At 41.0% G+C, this 20,900-nt stretch overlaps 1 protein-coding gene and 1 long non-coding RNA gene across 2 annotated transcripts in view; both read left to right on the top strand.

Moving 5' to 3' along the window:
* The window catches only part of LOC129633368 (uncharacterized), a 68,943-nt gene extending 58,377 nt beyond the window's left edge, over positions 1-10,566 (top strand). Inside the window, exon 4 of the mRNA XM_055555314.1 lies at positions 10,430-10,566. Within this exon, the coding sequence (XP_055411289.1) occupies positions 10,430-10,509 (80 nt within the window). The 3' untranslated portion in view covers positions 10,510-10,566. The remainder of the gene's footprint in view (positions 1-10,429) is intronic.
* Positions 10,567-17,181: 6,615 nt separating this feature from the next.
* Positions 17,182-19,682, top strand: LOC129633089 (uncharacterized). Its single transcript, XR_008704880.1, has 3 exons — positions 17,182-17,902; positions 18,003-18,066; positions 18,948-19,682. It is a non-coding gene; the product is annotated as an uncharacterized LOC129633089 (long non-coding RNA).
* The last annotated feature ends 1,218 nt before the right edge of the window (positions 19,683-20,900 follow it).

Raw genomic sequence — 20,900 nt, 5'->3', positions numbered from 1 at the left:
CAGGGACTGGGGAGCCTGGTGGGCTGCCACCTATGGGGTCGCACAGAGTCGGACACGACTTAGCAGCAGCAGCAGCAGGAATCAGGTGGGTGGAGACAGTCTACTTTTGTGGGGGGGTTTTTGGCTGCTTTGTCTTAGTGGCAGCACATGGGCTTCTCTCTAGTTGTGGCACCTGTGCTTCGTTGGTCTGCAGCATGTGAAATCTTAGTTCCCCAACCAGGGATTGAACCCATATCTCCTGCATTGGAAGATGAATCCTTAACAGCTTGACCACCAGGGAAGCTCCAAGTCTAGATTTTATTGTTGACATGGTAGGCAAAATTACATTAAAAAGCCTTTTAAAATGTCCTAAAGTCACTAGTATCTGGGCCCTCAAAAGCTTAAAGGCTGTACAGTAAGCCCCCAAATGCATATATGATACAGCTGTTCTACTGTAATACATGATCCTTAACTAGCATTCCAAGGTGTCCATAGGGGTCAGGTCTGGTAAGCTGAAGGCTTTTATTTTGCTGAGTGGTGGTATAACCTGGTGGCTGCCCTTAGCTGCTTTTCTTACACTTCCCACACCTAGTGCTCTGTTCTTCCTCTCATTTTCAATATTCACAAAATGAATGTTAGGTTCCCATCTCACATAGTACAGAAAATTACATTTCAGATAGATTAATGAGCCACATGAAACTGACCACAGTTATTTTAAAAACTTAAATGGGGGGGGGTGGTGTTTACCTGGTGGTCCAGTGATGACTATTTGGCATTTTCACTGCCATGGCCTGAGTTAAATCCTTAGTCAGGGAACTGAGATTCTTCAAGCCATGTGGCATGACCAAAATAAGAAAAAAAAAAAAATACTTAAAAGTTTGAAAATATCCAGTGTTGGCAAGGATGTGCTGTCATGGGTACAATTTCCTAAGAGGACTATTTCTACTAAAATTTTTATTTAATTTCTGGTTATCTATTCTGAAAAATACTAAGTAAATACTAAGATACCTATACAAAGTTATTCTTTGCAGTATTATTTATAATAGTGAAAAAAAAAACTGGAAATAACCAAGATAGTCCTCAAAGAAATATGGCTAAATAAAGATGCCTCCGTATAGGATGTTACACAACTTTTTAAAAAATGAAGTGAATGTATACACATTGAGAGGGAAATAGTTCTAAGACACATCAAAACTTACTTGAATTCAGCATCTTCATGTGTAAGATGGGGAACCTGGACTAAAAAAATCTCTTAGATTCCTTCGTTCTATAAAAAGGGAAGTACATCATATCACTCAAGAATTTTGTGCTCCCCGAAATAGAATTGTGCCCTGTTCAACTTTTTCCCTTGGAAAATCTAAAATTCACAAAACCAATAACTCCCTCTGTACTTTTTCTCCTTTCTCAAGGTTAAATCTTTCTTTCTCAATTCAGATGATCAAACCATCTGAAAATCTAAACATCAATAATAGAACTCTGAGAGTAAATATGTTCAGATAGATTTACTAAGCAAGAAAACCCTGAATGCATGGGTTTCATAGATAATACTCCAGAGCCAGCAATTCAACTGTTCACTGTCTACACCTTCTGTGTGCTCTTGGTGACATCGATCAACAATGACCAGACTGGCCAGAAGAGGGCTGTGTTTATATGGGGAGGGGAGGCCTATAAAGATGTCACCAATGACTGGGATGTCCTGGACAAAATCAGTTCCAGTTAGAGGGGATTCCAAATTTACATGTGTCAGAAACAATCTCCTAGGAACTGATAACATGGAAAGGATTTTATTTTAAACAAGCAAGAAAGATAACCCGGGGAAGCAGAAGTTTAATTTCCATTCTGACTAGATTTCCATAACCACTTGAGAACCCAGAGTTCCTTTGTTGCCTGGGTAGGAAATCTGCTTAACCTTTCTGGGCCCCAGCTTCCCCATATGGAAAGCAGGTATGGAACTTCTGACTCATCTTTCAGGATCATTTTGAAGAAAGGTGAACATTAGAAAAGCCTCTGAAAACAGAAGAAATACATCAATCACTGAAGGAAAACGAGGACATAGAACATAACAATGAATTATCTATTGCCTAAGAAAGTCCTGGATCCAATACAGACAGTCATTTTTGTTCTTGTTTACAGCCAGCAGAGCGAGGCCTCTGAAGTTCATTAGAGTCTGAAATTACTTCATACACTGCACTGGAAATTTCAAAGGAAAATTTCAAGAAATTTTAAAAGAAACTTCCAAATCCACTAGCTAGTCTGTTCTTCACTAGATGTCAGCTGGATCATTTACTTTTAAAAATTGGGCTGTATTTTGCACTGGTTGAGCCAAATTCTGCCTCTATCTCTGAGCAACTCTTGCTGCTGTCGGTGTAGCTGTGTGTGGACAGGAGAAGAGAAGATGGCCCATTGTCCTTCCAGATGCAGATTATGGTCCTTATTCAACAAAAAACATCTGTCTTCCACACAGGCCAAGTAAGAACAGACTGTAAAGCCAGACTGATCTTTTGTGACATGGCACCCCACTCTTGCAGGAATTCACATTGTGGTTGGTGATTAGCTAAAAAAACAACAAAAAAAAAAACAAAAAACGGATTCTGAGAGGCACATAATTTGTAATTTTTCTGTTTTGAGGACTGTGCCAATGCTAAAATTGCAATTCAATTTTACTTAGAATAAACATAGTTTTTTGAAAGAGAGAAAGGATTTTGAAAGAAGAAATTGTTATTGGTCTGACATGGCAGTACATGACAAAATTTCGTGCTTCATTACATCATTCTCTCTGGACCTTTGGGAAACCGATACCCAATAAAAAGTAGCCTTAGTAATATATCTGATTTCATAACTTTCTATAGTCACTGATCATTCTTTCATTGAAGGTATGAATGGCTGAGATTAAGTGTTGGTGGACTACATATAGATCACACTCTTCAAATTAATAAAATACATTTGATACCTATCTACTTCTAGAATAATACTATAACTTTAATCTTATAGTTCTCTATTCTTTGTGTTCCTACCCCTCTCCCAGCATTTCAGCAGCAGTGAGGGCTTTTGTTTTGTATTGCTCCTAATGTAGAGTCTAAGCAGCTAAAATGCAGAGAAAGAAACTGACTCAATGCCTAGCTTTGAGTTTTAAAAACTTGACTTTGATGATCAAGAGGAAATATGGAAGAGGGTGCCCAAGTCACTGCACCATAGTTAGTAATGAGTATTCTAACTGATGGTTTTTTGTTGTTGTTGTTGTTAATAGTAGTTGTTAGAAAATGTTTTCTGTCGTTTTATGACTATTAGTCATTTATACTTCTTCTTTTGTGAATTATCTATTTTTATGTTCTTCCCATTTTTGAACTGGAATTTTAGATTTTTCTCCATTATTTACTTCCATGTTGATATGTCGTTATATGTAGCCAATATTTTCCCAGCTTGATATTTATTTTTAAATGTAGCTTATGATTTTTTGATCTGTAGAGTTTAACAATTTATGTAATCAAGTATACAGCTTCTCCCCCCCTACCCTCAACCACCATATAATTTCCTCCATGGCTCATAGTTCTTATCCATTCACACCTGAGACAAACGTTCACTCATACTTTTCTTCTATTTTGTTTGTTGCTTGATTTGTTACAACAAATTCTTTTTCTAGGAGGTATCTTATTCATTCCATTAACAAGTATATCTTGAGTGTCCATCTGTGTGTGACAAGGTAACAAGATAAAACAGTCAACAAAACACCTAGAGAATCAGTTCAGTTCAGTTGCTCAGTTGTGTCTGACTCTTTGCGACCCCATTAATCGCAGCACACCAGGCCTCCCTGTCCATCACCAACTCCGGAGTTCTCCCAGACTCACGTCCATCGAGTCAGTGATGCCATCCAGCCATCTCATCCTCTGTCGTCCCCTTCTCCTCCTGCCCCCAATCCCTCCCAGCATCAGAGTCTTTACCAATGAGTCAACTCTTCGCATGAGGTGGCCAAAGTACTGGAGTTTCAGCTTTAGCATCATTCCTTCCAAAGAAATCCCAGGGCTGATCTCCTTCAGAATGGACTGGTTGGATCTCCTTGCAGTGCAAGGGACTCTCAAGAGTCTTCTCCAACACCACAGTTCAAAAGCATCAATTCTTCAGTGCTCAGCCTTCTTCAAAGTCCAACTCTCACATCCATACATGACCACAGGAAAAACCATATCCTTGACTAGACGGACCTTTGTTGGCAAAGTAATGTCTCTGCTTTTTAATATGCTATCTAGGTTGGTCATAACTTTCCTTCCAAGGAGTAAGCGTCTTTTAATTTCATGGCTGAAGTCACCATCTGCAGTGATTTTGGAGCCCCCAAAAATAAAGTCTGACACTGTTTCCACTGTTTCCCCATCTATTTCCCATGAAGTGATGGGACCAGATGCCATGATCTTTGTTTTCTGAATGTTGAGCTTTAAGCCAACTTTTTCACTCTCCACTTTCACTTTCATCAAGAGGCTTTTGAGTTCCTCTTCACTTTCTGCCATAAGGGTGGTGTCATCTGCATATCTGAGGTTATTGCTATTTCTCCCTGCAATCTTGATTCCAGCTTGTGTTTCTTCCAGTCCAGCGTTTCTCATGATGTACTCTGCATATAAGTTAAATAAGCACGGTGACAATATACAGCCTTGATGTACTTCTTTTCCTATTTGGAACCAGTCTGTTGTTTCACGTCCAGTTCTAACTGTTGCTTCCTGACCTGCATACAGATTTCTCAAGAGGCAGGTCAGGTGGTCTGGTATTCCCATCTCTTGAAGAATTTTCCACAGTTTGTTGTGATCCACACAGTCAGAGGCTTTGGCATAGTCAATAAAGCAGAAGTAGATGTTTTTCTGGAACTCTCTTGATCTTTCCATGATCCAGTGGATGTTGGCAGTTTGATCTCTGGTTCCTTTGCCTTTTCTAAAACCAGCTTGAACATCAGGAAGTTCACGGTTCACATATTGCTGAAGCCTGGCTTGGAGAATTTTGAGCATTACTTTACTAGCGTGTGAGATGAGCGCAATTGTGTGGTAGTTTGAGCATTCTTTGGCATTGCCTTTCTTTGGGATTGGAATGAAAACTGACCTTTTCCAGTCCTGTGGCCACTGCTGAGTTTTCCAAATTTGCTGGCATATTGAGTGCAGCACTTTCACAGCATCATCTTTCAGGATTTGAAATAGCTCAACTGGAATTCCATCACCTCCACTAGCTTTGTTCGTAGTGATACTTTATAAGGCCCACTTGACTTCACATTCCGGGATGTCTGGCTCTATGTCAGTGATCACACCATCATGATTATCTGGGACGTGAAGATCTTTTTTGTACAGTTCTTCTGTGTATTCTTGCCACCTCTTCTTGATATCTTCTGCTTCTGTTAAGTCCATACCGTTTCTGTCCTTTATCAGGCCCATCTTTGCATGAAATATTCCCTTGGTATCTCTAATTTTCTTGAAGAGATCCCTAGTCTTTCCCATTCTGTTGTTTTCCTCTATTACTTTGCATTCATCGCTGAGGAAGGCTTTCTTATCTCTTCTTTCTATTTGCTTATATCTGTCCTTTTCTCCTTTGCTTTTTGCTTCTCTTCTTTTCACAGCTATTTGTAAGGCCTCCCCAGACAGCCATTTTCTTTTTTGCATTTCTTTTCCATGGGGATGGTCTTGATCCCTGTCTCCTGTACAGTGTCACGAACCTCCGTCCATAGCTCATCAGGCACTCTGTCTATCAGATCTAGTCCCTTAAATCTGTTTCTCACTTCCACTGTATAATCATAAGGGATTTGATTTAGGTCATACCTGAATAGTCTAGTGGTTTTCCCTACTTTCTTCAATTTAAGTCTGAATTTGGTAATAAGGAGTTAGAGAATAACAATAGGCAATTACCAACAGTAGAGGAGGGATGGGGAAGGAGGTTTGGCTGCTCTTGGTACAGTTTTTTTTTTTTTTTTTCCCTCTAATTGGAGGATAATTGCTTTACAATATTGTTCTGGTACAGTTTCGAGCCCAGTGAAATTGATCAGGGTTGAGTGCCACTGAAACCTTTCTAAACCTTAGCTGTTTTGTTTGTTTTTTTCTCAGAAAATTCCCTTGTGTTAACTTGATAAACAACTTCTGCTGCAGGCTAAATCTGATTAATTTAACCATAGAGCACGAATCATGCCCCAGGTACTAGGCAAAAAGCCATCAGAAACAAAGGATCTGAGAGAACTACTTGAGAAGGTCTTACAGAGAAAACAGAATCAACAACAACAACAACAAAATAACAAAACAACCTTCACCAAGATTTCAACCAGGATTCAGAGTAGCAGAGCTGTCTGAGATGATTTAGACTTGGCCTTTGCATAATAAACAATAAAGGAAACAGAACAATCAGTGAATGAGAAAAAAAGGAGAACAGTCTTAACTGTAGTTGAAGAGAGGGTCCGAGTATTTCAAGAGAGTGCCATCACCCAAATTTAACCTGACACTACCTTTGGGCTCAGCATGTGGCTTGGGAGGTGCTGGGTCCAATGGGCAGGAATTAGAACTGCTCTGTGGGAGCACGATTTGTTGCTAGGCCTTGGGCAATGGCCTGACTGGAGGTCCCAGGGCTGGCTTGTCCCTGGAAGCTGTCCCAGTTGGGCCTCATTGCTTAGTGTTTCAGAGCTGCTGTGTGCTGGACTTGCTATCACATTTCATGCTGTCCCCTCCTATGGCACACACAGAATCACCCTTGGACATTCAGTCGTAAGAAGTCCCTGGAAAATTGACAAGGGAGGGATGGGGAAACTGCAACCTGCTGCTGTGATTTGTAAGTTGGTGAGTCTGATTGTTAATTTTGTGTCATTTTGGCTAGGCTATGATGTTAGATATTTGGTCAAACACAGCTGGATGTTTCTGTGAATATCCTTTTAAGATGAGATTAAATCAACAGACTGAATAAAGCAGATCACCCTCCATAAGGTGGTGGTGGTGTTCAGTCACTAAGTCATGTCTGACTCTTTATGATCCCATGGACTGTAGCATGACAGTCTTCCCTGTCCTTCATTATCTCCTGGAGTTTGCTCAAACTCACATCCATTGAGTTGGTGATACCATTCAACCAAGGTGGGTGGGCCTCATCCAATCAGTTGAAGGACTTAAGAAAAAGACTCACATCCCTTAAGGAAGAGGAAATTCTGTTAGCAGACTGCCTTCAGTCTGGAGCTGTACACTCAACACTTTCCTGGGTCTCTAGCCTGCCAGACTGCCCTGCAGATTTTGAATTGCCAGCCTCTACAGTCACATGAATCAATTCTTTAAGATATCTTCTGATCTATCTGTCTCCTCTTGGTTCTATTTTTCTGAGAACCCTGACTACCATGGTGAGTAAAGAGCTCAAGTAACCCTATTTTGGGCTTAGAATAAGGAAAAAACTGAGGAGTAGTACATCTCCTTTACTTTTTATTTGTATGAGTGAGTGTTGGGTGCTGTTACATCAGACTTTTTGTGACCCCATGGACTGTAGCTTGCCAGGCTCCTCTGTCCATGGGATTCTCCAGGCAAGAATACTGTAGTGGGTTGCCATTTCCTTCTCCAGGGGATCTTCCCAACCCAAGGATCAAACCCATGTCTTCTGTGTCTCTTGCATTGGCAGGCAGATTGTTTACCTCTGAGCCACCTGGTAAGCCCTTTTATTTGTATTGTATACATGTTACATAATCATAGTTCATCAAAAGAGTCAGGACTAACTAGGACTAAATAGTCCTGATTTGTATGATGTAATTAAATGCATCAATATTTTGTGTTTCTGTGATTTCCAGATGTGTTATCACCCACACTCACTTGAAAACCACTCATCTGACTATACAAACAAAGCAAGAATTCTTGCCCCAACTTTCTGCTATGCTTTTCTCCTTAAGTTATACAGCCCCTCGGTAGGAGGAGTCTGGCCAATTCCATCAAGTGGTTTCAGAAATGTAATGATATAATCCTGAAGCTGAGCGTTTGTACAGTATTTCAGTTTCGTAAGGTGTTTTTATATAGTGTTATATATATTCTTCTAAATAACTACATTCATTAGGTTAAAGGGACGTAATTATTCTAATCACCTCCATTTTGTCAAAGAAGAAACTGAAGACCAAGAAGTATGAATGTGTCATAAAGCTAGTCTATAGAGTAAGACTATGGCAAAGCCAGGATTAGAAACCAGTTCTCCCATGGTTCACATAACACTTTTTCTTACCACCCAAACATGCATATCATCAGGTAAGCAAACTCTTTGCCAGATTAGAGTGAAAACTCTGCATTCTAAAGAGAAAATCTATTGTCAGTGATTTTTGACAATGAGATGAGAGGAAAGGGAAGCCAGGGCAGTGGGAACCATGTTTAGTTAGGACTGAGGATAGCTAGAGAGCTGCAAGTTCAGGAAGTAACTGGTGAGTCATTTCCATTTTTTTTCTTTTTTATTTCATATTTAACATTGTAGCTTTTATTTGACCCAGGATTTACAAAATCAAACACAAAAAGACAGGAAGGTTCTTTGAGAGTAAGGAATGCTGTTGTTATCTTCACAGGACCATTATCCAGTTTTGTATGGTGTCAGGTTCTTTTCCAGACTCTGTTCTCTTTACCTTGATGTATAATTGTATTATTTACAATTTACCGTTTCCTCTTTACTATATATGATAGAATACAAGCAAAGGGTTTTCATAAACTGCATGTCCTATGGAAGTACAATCAGAAGGCTAACTCGTTCCCAGTACCACACTTGTTTACACAATTCCTTCCCCTTTCTTTTTTCTAATTTTGCTAAAAACAAAAAAGAAAAAACACACACACACAAAAACACCCCCCCCCCAAACAAAACAAACAAACAAAATCTCTGGGAACTTCCCTGTGGCTAAGACTCTGCAGTGGCAGGGCAGAGGTCCTGGGTTCAGTCTCTGGACAGGGAAACAGATGCCACATGCTGCACCTAAGACCCCCACAAAGCCAAATAATAAATAAATAAATACTTAAAAAAAAAAGCAAACGCAATGAAGAACATAAAAGCACCTGGGTTTTGATAAGCATAATACAGTAGTTAAATTTTACTTATTTTCTATTTAGTTTATTAAACATTTTTTCTAATAATGCAGGATATAAAAATATAAAATAAGTTGACAGTTAGCTTGCCAGAGATTGAAGCACATCAAATGTTAGCTATGATAACTAATTCTAAAGTACATTAATAAAAGTTTTAAATAACTAGAATCAAGTACTTAGAATGTATGATTTACAGTAAAAGTCAAATCATAATACAGTAAATTTTACTTCTTTTCCATTTTGCTTTTAGTAAATATTATTTTAAATATTTTTGTAATAATACAGGATATAAAAACATAAAATAAGTTGATAGTTAACTTGCCAGAGAGATTGAAACACATCAAAAGCTGGATATGAATTCTAAAGTACATTAATAAAACAGTTTTAAATAACTACAACCTTCAACTACTTAGAATGTATGATTTAGAATAAAAGTCAAAGATTATTGATGCTATGTTATAAGCTTCCATGTTTGGGGAAAGAAATATGTAAAGGGAGATAATATTCAGCCCTGGTGGTATTTCATTCCAAGGGATATTGAATCAAATTAACAACCACAACCACAGCTTTTTGTTTTTGTCTCCCCACAAGCTAAAAAGTGGGGGAATGTAGAAAGTGACTGCTGTTATGTATGGGCTTTTTTAAAGGATGATGAAAATATTCTAAAACTGTGGTGATGGTTTTACAAGTTTTTAAATATACCATATAAACTAATGTATTGTACTCTATTTTAAAGGGTGAGTTTTATGGCACATGAATTCACTCAATCACTTTGTTTTTTCTACACGCCCAGGGACACACAGGAAAAAAAAAACTGTAAAGAAAAAAGGAGTTGAATACCACCACGGCCCAGGGAAAGTAAGGAGGGTTGTAGTGGGAGGACAGAAGGAAGGAAGGAGAGGGACATGCGTTGCTGACTAGTTCTCCCCTCCTCCATTCAGTATACATGTGCACACACTTGCACACGTATGCATGTGCACACATGCACACATACACACTGTGATAACCAGTGACAAGCAACTGGCTGTTTTATGTTACGGATAAAACCATAACTGCTTTGTTTCTTGAAAAGGTCTCCTCCTCTTGTAAATGTTGCCCTTGCTTGCTAAATAGTTGGTATTTGTTGATGAGGTTTTTCCTTCTTCTGCTCTTGCTTTTTGATTTTTAAAAGCAAATTTTAATAACTAGTATACAGTCTGTGTCACATCTTCTCTTTTGTAATTTAAGTCATGCTGTATGGTATCTGTAAAGTCATATTTATTTTATTCTGAAAAATATCTGCTTCTGAATCTTTCTCAGTGTAAGTATTGTGGTTACCTTGTCAAGTATTTCACAAGTATTACAGGGTTGAACTCTTACAGTCCACGCCTTTTAGGTGTTCTCATGGCTTTCTTTCTTTCTTTGTTTTTTTTTTTTAGCGTTCTTATTGACTTATAAGGCCAGGAGGACCAACCCCACATCTGAGGAGCAGTGGCTGCGTGAGCGCAGGAGGGCCTAGAGGAGCTATCCCACGTTCAAGGTCAGGAAGGGCAGTGGTGAGGAGATACCCTTCATCCAAGGTAAGGAGCAGCAGCTGTGCTTTGCTGGAGCAGCCCTGAAGAGATACCCCACGCCCCACGTAAGAGAAACCCAAGTAAGACGGTAGGCGTTGCAAGAGGGCATCAGAGGGCAGACACACCGAAACCATACTCACAGAAAACTAGTCAATCTAATCACGCTAAGACCACAGTCTTGTCTAACTCAATGAAACTAAGACGTGCCCATGGGGCAACCCAAGACGGGAGGGTCATGGTGGAGAGATCTGACAGAATGTGGTCCACTGGAGAAGAGAATGGCAAACCACTTCAGTATTCTTGCCTTGAGAACCCCATGAACAGTATGAAAAGGCAAATTGATAGGATACTGAAAGAACAACTCCCCAGGTCAGTAGGAGCCCAATATGCTACTGGAGATCAGTGGAGAAATAACTCCAGAAAGAATGAAGGGATGGAGCCAAAGCAAAAACAATACCCAGCTGTGGATGTGACTGGTGATAGAAGCAAGGTCCGATGCTGTAAAGAGCAATATTGCATAGGAACCTGGACTGTCAGGTCCATGAATCAAGGCAAATTGGAAGTGGTCAAACGAGATGGCAAGAGTGAACATCGACATTCTAGGAATCAGCGAACTAAAATGGACTGGAATGGATGAATTTAACTCAGATGACCATTATATCTACTACTGCGGGCAGGAATCCCTCAGAAGAAATGGAGTAGCCATCATGGTCAACAAAAGAGTTCGAAATGCAGTACTTGGATGCAATCTCAAAAACGGCAGAATGATCTCTGTTCATTTCCAAGGCAAACCATTCAGTATCACAGTAATCCAAGCCTATGCCCCAACCAGTAACGCTGAAGAAGCTGAAGTTGAACGGTTCTATGAAGACCTACAAGACCTTTTAGAATTAACACTCAAAAAAGATGTCCTTTTCATTATAGGGGACTGGACTGCAAAAGTAGGAAGTCAAGAAACAGCTGGAATAACAGGCAAATTTGGCCTTGGAATACAGAATGAAGCAGGGCAAAGACTAATAGAGTTTTGCCAAGAAAATGCACTGGTCATAGCAAACACCCTCTTCCAACAACACAAGAGAAGACTCCACACATGGACATCACCTGATGGTCAACACCGAAATCAGATTGATTATATTCTTTGCAGCCAAAGATGGAGAAGCTCTTTACAGTCAGCAAAAACAAGACCAGGAGCTGACTGTGGCTCAGATCATGAACTCCTTATTGCCAAATTCAGACTTAAATTGAAGAAAGTAGGGAAAACCACTAGACCATTCAGGTATGACCTAAATCAAATTCCTTATGATTATACAGTGGAAGTGAGAAATAGATTTAAGGGACTAGATCTGATTGACAGAGTGCCTGATGAACTATGGACGGAGGTTCGTGACATTGTATAGGAGACAGGGATCAAGACCATCCCCATGGAAAAGAAATGCAAAAAAGAAAATGGCTGTCTGGGGAGGCCTTACAAATAGCTGTGAAAAGAAGAGAAGCGAAAAGCAAAGGAGACAAGGAAAGATTTAAGCATCTTATTGCAGAGTTCCAAAGAATAGCAAGAAGAGATTAGAAAGCCTTCCTCAGCGATCATTGCAAAGAAATAGAGGAAAACAACAGAATGGGAAAGACTAGAGATCTCTTCAAGAAAATTAGATATACCAGGGGAACATTTCATGCAAAGATGGGCTCGATAAAGGACAGAAATGGTATGGACCTAACAGAAGCAGAAGATATTAGAAAGTGGTGGCAAGAATACACAGAAGAACTGTACAAAAAAGATCTTCACGTCCCAGATAATCACGATGGTATGATCACTGACCTAGAGCCAGACATCCTGGAATGTGAAGTCAAGTGGGCCTTATAAAGTATCACTACGAACAAAGCTAGTGGAGGTGATGGAATTCCAGTTGAGCTATTTCAAATCCTGAAAGATGATGCTGTGAAAGTGCTGCACTCAATATGCCAGCAAATTTGGAAAACTCAGCAGTGGCCACAGGACTGGAAAAGGTCAGTTTTCATTCCAATCCCAAAGAAAGGCAATGCCAAGGAATGCTCAAACTACTGCACAATTGCACTCATCTCACATGCTAGTAAAGTAATGCTCAAAATTCTCCAAGCCTGGCTTCAGCAATACGTGAACTGTGGACTTCCAGATGTTCAAGCTCATTTTAGACAAGGCAGAGGAACCAGAGATCAAATTGCCAACATCCGCTGGATCATGGAAAAAGCAAGAGAGTTCCAGAAAAACATCTACTTCTGCTTTATTGACTATGCCAAAGCTTTTGACTGTGTGGATCACAATAGAAAATTCTTCAAGAGATGGGAATACCAGATCACCTGACCTGCCTCTTGAGAAATCTGTATGCAGGTCAGGAAGCAACCGTTCGAACTGGACATGGAATAACAGAATGGTTCCAAATAGGAAAAGGAGTACATCAAGGCTGTATATTGTCACCGTGCTTATTTAACTCATATGCAGAGTACATCATGAGAAACGCTGGACTGGAAGAAACACAAGCTGGAATCAAGATTGCCGGGAGAAATAGCAATAACCTCAGATATGCAGATGACACCACCCTTATGGCAGAAAGTGAAGAGGAACTCAAAAGCTTCTTGATGAAAGTGAAAGTGGAGAGTGAAAAAGTTGGCTTAAAGCTCAACATTCAGAAGATGAAGATCATGGCATCCGGTCCTATCACTTCATGGGAAATAGATGGGGAAACAGTGGAAGCAGTGTCAGACTTTATTTTTCTGGGCTCCAATATCACTGCAGATGGTGACTGCAGCCATGAAATTAAAAGACACTTACTCCTTGGAAGGAAAGTTATGACCAACCTAGATAGCATATTCAAAAGCAGAGATATTACTTTGCCAACAAAGGTCCGTCTAGTCAAGGCTATGGTTTTTCCCATGGTCATGTATGGATGTGAGAGTTGGACTGTGAAGAAAGCTGAGCACCGAAGAATTGATGCTTTTGAACTGTGGTGTTGGAGAAGACTCTTGAGAGTCCCATGGACTGCAAGGAGATCCAACCAGTCCATTCTGAAGGAGATCAGCCCCGGGATTTCTTTGGAAGGAATGATGCTAAAGCTGAAACTCCAGTACTTTGGCCACCTCATGCGAAGAATTGACTCATTGGAAAAGACTCTGATGCTGGGAGGGATTGGGGGCAGGAGGAGAAGGGGATGACAGAGGATGAGATGGCTGGATGGCATCACTGACTCGATGGACGTGAGTCGGAGTGAACTCCAGGAGTTGGTGATGGACGGGGAGGCCTGGCGTGTTGCGATTCCTGGGGTCGCAAAGAGTCAGACAGGACTGAGGGACTGAACTGAACTGAATGAACTATTGACTCATAAGGGCTTCCCAAGTGGCACTAGTAATAAAGAACTCACCTGCCAATGCAAGAGTCTAAGAGACTTGATGGATGGGAAGATCCCCAGGAGGAGGGCATGACAACCCACTCCCATATTCTTCTAGAGAATCCCATGGATTCTCTTTAGAGAGGAGCCTGGCAGGCTATAGTCCCATATTGTTGCCAAAACTAGGACACAACTAAACCAACTCAGCATGGCACACACTGACCCATAGACTCAAGCAGCTTAATTTCAACAAAAAGATGATAGACCTCTATACTTTTATATAGAAGTAGAGGGATTCTGAAAACTAAGTTTCTTTCTTTGTAGCTGAATCTAATTAACTGGCAATAAGTCCTGTTTCAAAGTCTTAGTCATTTGCCCAACTTTTTATTGCCTGTATATTATATTCTGGGAAGTAGAATCAAAGTCAGGAATTACCAGTTACATAGTCTGAATACAAATGTTAAATAGTCTGAATTGATAGGAAGACTGTCCTTGTGGAAAAGAAAAGCAGTCTCCTTAAGAGAGAGATGGAGAGATAGCTACTTCCCCCTCTTTTTCTAACTGTATCTTGACTTCTGTTTATTGAAGACCCCAAGTGCAAGCCTGAGTCTCACCTTGTGGCTTATCAGCATCATGGGCTGCACCTGGAGCTTCATTACTATTCTTCCTTGCTGTGGACTGTTCACTGCAAGGTGTCTGGCTACTGCTGTCTCTCATTGAAACACGAAAAACACCAAATGATGGTCTTTTCACATCAGATCTTGAAGTATAGTCTAAAGGAAATAGATGTAAAGTGGTGTTTTCGTCTCTCCGTGTAAAAGGAGAAAATATGTTTTTGCTATTGTCACCCTGCTTATTTAACTTCTATGCAGAGTACATCATGAGAAACACTGGACTGGAAGAAACACAAGCTGGAATCAAGATTGCCAGGAGAAATAGCAATAACCTCAGATATGCAGATGACACCACCCTTATGGCAGAAAGTGAAGAGGAACTAAAAAGCCTCTTGATGAAAGTGAAAGTGGAGAGTGAAAAAGTTGGCTTAAAGCTCAACATTCAGAAAACGAAGATCATGGCATCCGGTCCCATCACTTCATGGGAACTAGATGGGGAAACAGTGGTTGACTTTATTTTTCTGGGCTCCAAAATCACTGCAGATGGTGACTGCAGCCATGAAATGAAAAGACGCTTACCCCTTGGAAGGAAAGTTATGACCAACCTAGACAGCATATTCAAAAGCAGAGACATTACTTTGCCAACAAAGGTCTGTCTAGTCAAGGCTATGGTTTTTACCGTGGTCATGTATGGATGTGAGAGTTGGACTGTGAAAAAAGCTGAGCACCGAAGTATTGATGCTTTTGAACTGTGGTGTTGGAGAAGACTCTTGAGAGTCCCTTGCACTGCAAGGAGATCCAACCAGTCCATTCTGAAGGAGATCAGCCCTGGGATTTCTTTGGAGGGAATGATGCTGAAGCTGAAACTCCAGTACTTTGGCCACCTCATGCGAAGAGTTGACTCATTGGAAAAGACTCTGATGCTGGGAGGGATTGGGGGAAGGAGGAGAAGGGGACAACAGAGGATGAGATGGCTAGATGGCATCACTGACTCGATGGACGTGAGTCTGAGTGAACTCCGGGAGTTGGTGATGGACAGGGAGGCCTGGCGTGTTTCGATTAATGGGGTCGCAAAGAGTCAAACACGACTGAGCGACTGAACAATCATACTTTTGTCTGAAGTTTCAGATAATACTTCAGTAGGTATGTCTTCTCCTGGAGAAATACTGGAAAGGCTCCAATGGAAATCAGTCTCAGTTCCACGCTTTGGTGTGGAGATCCTCTGTGGGGAGGTCCTCTGTGTGAAAATGGATTTGCTTTGTGGATGGCCGCGCCTGGCATCAGGAAGGCTGGAGTCATCTTTAAATCCATACACTGTTTGAGGGCCGAGTGTAGACGCTGAAGGAACAGGCCTTAGATGACTTCTGACTGCCACTGCTTATTGTGATAGTCTTACTGCTGTTAGAGGAAATCTTCTCCTGAGGGCTCTCTGGCACCTCAGAGACGTCCTGACTGTACAGTGGAACCTGAAACTCAGAACTGTGTGGCTGTTTCTTTTTCCCTCTAGATTTCATCTGTTTGGTGTTCGTTTGCATTATCAGTTTGACAGCCACATGCCTCGAAGGTCTGGCGGAGGGTCCCTGATCGAAATAACTGACTCGCTCTTTTGAGACCCAGGGATGGAGTCGTCATCACTATGAGAAAAAGAACGGCGAAACTGGCTGTTTCCTCTTGAGCCTAGCCAAAAGCTGCTTGTTTTCTTCTCTTAATTTATTCCTTTCTGCTATGAGCTCACACAAAAAATTTCAGATTTTGTTGTTGGATATCATAAAATTTTTGCTGTAGCGTATTTCTGTACCTTTCGTTTACTGTAGAGCGATCACATACTTTGGCATTTAATTGACCTCGCAGGTCACAGATAGTGTCATTCAGGGCTCTCCGTTGCTCTGTCAAATCTTTAATTCTGGATATGGAGCCTGTCCACCTCCCGTCTGACAATCGCTCTTTCCTCAAACTGGTTACTTTACCCTGAAGTCGGCATGGCTCTCTGGCATGGAGCTCTTTTAGTCTTAGCCAAGTTTTTTAAAAAATCTTCAGAAGACACATCACAGAGGCTAATCTGCATTTTATCTCTTTTGGAAGAGATAAATCTGCCCACTTTAGCTGTCTTCTTCACCCACGTCCCTCGCCTTCATCTTGATTCCCTGACTGGGATTGGGAAACAGTGGAGACAAGCACCAACAAAAAATGGTGGAAGGGCCGCAGACGGAATGACAGTTTAAACTCTTCTACAGACCTGTGAAGTGGCCTCAGGGCACTGCGTGGGCCATCGGGCAGGCAAGAGGATGGATCAAAGATGGCTCGGGGTGGACTGGAGGGCGCGGTTGCGGGGCTGGAAGGAGACACCAGCTTCCTTTTGCCGAGAAGAGCGAATGCACATGGGAGGGAAGATGGCGCCTTCCTCCATTTTTCTATAGACTGAATTTCTAAAGTGTAACAAGAGACTCAAGGCTTTTATTCCTCCTTTCTTCTTCAGTTTGTCAAAATAATTCAAATGGACCCTACTCTGGAAAGTAGTTCCTAATCACCCAGTCAAAATTAACCACTATCTCTTCTGTGTGGTCATTCACATCTTCTATTATAGGACTAATATATATGGCAGAAAGTGAGGAGGAGCTAAAGAACCTCTTGATGAGGGTGAAAGAGGAGAGTGAAAAAGCCAGCTTAAAACTAAATATTAAAAAAAACTAAGGCCATGGCATCTGGTCCCATCACTTCATGGCAAATAGAAGGGGAAAGTGGAAAAGTGGAAGCAGTGACAGATTTCCTTTCTTGGGCTCTAAAATCACTGCTGATGGTGACTGCAGCCATGAAATTAGAAGACAATTGCTTCTTGGCAGGAAAGCTATGAGAAACCTAGACAGTGTGTAAAAAGCAAAGATGTTACTTTGCCGACAAAGGTCAGTATAGTCAAGGCTATGTTTTTTCCGGTAGTTACCTATGGTTCTGAGAACTGGACCATAAAGTAGGCAAAGCACAGAAGAACTGATTCTTTCGATTTGAGGTATTGGAGAAGACTCTTGAGAGTCCTTTGGACAGTAAGGGATCAAACTGGTCAATCTTAAAGGAAATCAACCCTGAATACTCATTGGAAGGACTGATGCTGAAGCTGAAGGTCCAATACTTTGGCCGCCTGATGCTAACAAACAACTCATTGGAAAAAACCCTGATGCTGGGAAAGGTTGAAGGCAGAGGAAGCGGCAACAGAGGATGAGACAGTTGGATGGCCTCACCGATGCAATAGACATGAACTTAGGCAAACTCCAGAAGATGCTGAGGGACAGGGAAGCCTGGTGTGCTACAGTCAATGGGGTTGCGAAGAGTCGGATACAACTTGGCAACTGAGCAACAATAATATGAGACATGTATGTGTGCCTAACTAGACTGCAACTGTCTTAAGGGCAAGATTGGGTCTTTCTCTGCACACTCATTCAACTGAGATTACAGGCCTCTCTTCTATTGCAGATAATGTGCCAGAAACAGTGGATACAAAGGTGAACTTCCTTATCTGGATGGTGAAATATACATGGTGAGTAATTACAGTTCTGCTGCTGCTGCTAAGTTGCTTCAGTAGTGTCCAATTCTGTGCGACCCCATAGACGGCAGCCCACCAGGTTCCCCTGTCCCTGGGATTCTCCAGGTAAGAACACTGGAGTGGGTTGTCATTCCCTTCTCCAATGCATGAAAGTAAAAGTGAAAGTGAAGTCGCTCAGTCGTGTCCGACTCTTAGCGACCCCATGGACTGCAGCCCACCAGGCTCCTCTGCCCATGGGATTTTCCAGGCAAGAGTACTGGAGTGGGTTGCCATTGTCTTCTCCAGTAATTGCAATACATTGTGATAAATGCTTCAATAAAAGCATGTGTACAGGATCCCAGTATCCATCTGTTTATGGCAGTGCACATATGTCAATCCCAGTCTCCCAATTCATCCCACCCCTGCCCTGTGTCCACACGTCCGTTCATTCTCTACCTCTATGTTGCTGCTGCTGCCTGACGACAGGTTCATCTGTACCATTTTTTTAGATTACACATATATGGGTTAATATATGATATTCGTTTTCTGACTAACTTCATTATAACGCAACATTCTAAAGCAACTATACTCCAATTTAAAAAACATGTGCCAAGTGGAAAGCGCAGAAAAGGGGGCACCTAATCTATTTGGAAGGGAGTTAAAAAGGATGATTTCCAAGCAATGCCCTGAAAAATAAAAATTTGTGAAGTGTACAAAAGAAATAGGGCATGTCAGGCCCAAGGCACAGCATGTACAAAAGCAGATGAAATACCAGAGCATGACCAGTGAGAGAATTAGTAGTTTTGTATGAACTGGTAGAAAGTTGGAAAGGTAGGAAGACTATAATAAAAAGGACCTTCATTACCAAGCTACAACATTTCTACTTTATTCTCTAGGTGTCCTTCCCAACCTGCAGCCACAGAGTTGTTTCAAAATTGATAATGTAGACTGCTGCTGCTGCTGCTAAGTCGCTTCAGTCGTGTCGTGTCTGTGTGACCCCATAGACGGCAGCCCATCAGGCTCCACCAGCCCTGGGATTCTCCAGCAAGAACACTGAATGGGGTTGCCATTTCCTTCTCCAGTGCATGAAAGTGAAAAGTGAAAGTGAAGTCGCCAACTCTTAGCGACCCCATGGACTGCAGCCCACCAGGCTCCTCCATCCATGGGATTTTCCCGGCAAGAGTACTGGAGTGGGGTGCCATTGTGACTACATAAGTCTAAAAGATGTGTGAGTGTGTGTGTGTGTGTGTGTGCGTGCAGGCAGTGGGGAGTGTTGTTTGTAGATGCTAAAATATACTCAAAGCCATATATAAGTGGTATAGAAGTTATAGTAGCTTTTTGTATTAATCAGTAAACACTAAAGGGACTTCCCTGGTAGTCCAGTGGTTGGGAATCTGCCTTGCAATGCAGGGAACGTGGGTTTGATCCCTCGTTGGGGAACTAAGATCCCACATACTGCGGAACAGCTAAGCCCTGGCAGCACAACCAGAGGGTCCGTGTGCCACAACAAAAGATCTTGCACAATGCAACAAAGATCCCACGCGCTGCAACCAAGACCTGAGGCAGCCCGATAAAAAATAAGAATAAATTTCTAAAATACTAAAAACTGAACTGCTATTATGTGAGGGTCCAAAGGGTTTTGTTATTAATATCAAAAGGGATCCTTAGTCATGATAAGTCAGTGAAAAGATATCCTTTTAAGAAAAAAAAACTTTCTTTTTTTCATAATACATGATACATTTAAAAGCTTTAGAAAACACACATAAGCAAAACAGGAAGAAACCCAGTAGTCCTAGCACTTGGAGGTACCTAATTCATATTTGTTAGATAGATATCCAAAAATGTACACAAATGTTTTAAACTCTATACATATTTAATTGTAATCGCTTCACTTATATTTATAAACATCTTATTGACACATTGCATATGTGCATTTGTGTCATGAAAATAGATACATAGTATTCCATAATTTATCTCCTATTGTTGGATGTTTAGGTTGTTTCTAATTTTCCCATTACAAATAGTAGAGATGAATATCTCTGTGTTTATCCTCCGATTAGGATATACAACCAGAAGGGAGTCAAAGTGTACCGGCATTTTGAGGCTTAGATGCATATTGTCAAATTACCTTCAGAAAATCTGCACCTAATTTTACACCCACCACTGTGTATGAGTGTTCATTTCCATACCTTTGTCATGATATAATAAAAATAAAATAATAATATTATCTTAGTACTTGATAAATAGAAAATATTTTAAGCTACTTTTCTACTACCACAGTTGAACTTTAAAAAAAAAAAACCTGCTACAAGGGATAATTTACATATCATAAAATTTAACCAATATAAGTTTACAATTCACTGATTTTAGTAATTATACATTTGTGCAACTATTACCACAGTCCTCTTCTAAATTATTTCTATAGTCCTAGAAAATCTCCTCCCCATGGCCATTTAGGGCTTCCCTGGTGGCTGAGTGGTAGAGAATTTGCCAGCCAGTGCAGGAGATGTGGGTTCGATCCCTGGATTGGGAAGATCCTCTGGAGAAGGAAATGGCAACCCACTCCAGCATTCTTGCCTGAGTAATCCCATGGACAGAGGAGCATGGTGGGGCCACAGTCCATGGGGTCGAAGAGTCGGACATGACTTACTGAATAAACCATCACCACCACATAGCCACTTCTAGAGAACCCCTGCTCCCACCCTCAGTCTTAGGCAACTGTGATTTGCTTTCTGTTCCTATAAATTTGCTCTTACTAGACATGTCATATAAATGGAACCATACAGTATGTAGTCTTTCACATCTGGCTTTTTTCAGTTTCATGTTTTTGAGGTTTATCCATTAGCACA

The sequence above is a fragment of the Bubalus kerabau genome, chromosome 18, assembly GCF_029407905.1.
Source record: "Bubalus kerabau isolate K-KA32 ecotype Philippines breed swamp buffalo chromosome 18, PCC_UOA_SB_1v2, whole genome shotgun sequence".
NCBI classification, from domain to species: domain Eukaryota; kingdom Metazoa; phylum Chordata; class Mammalia; order Artiodactyla; family Bovidae; genus Bubalus; species Bubalus kerabau.
This window is presented reverse-complemented; position numbering and strand designations above follow the sequence as displayed.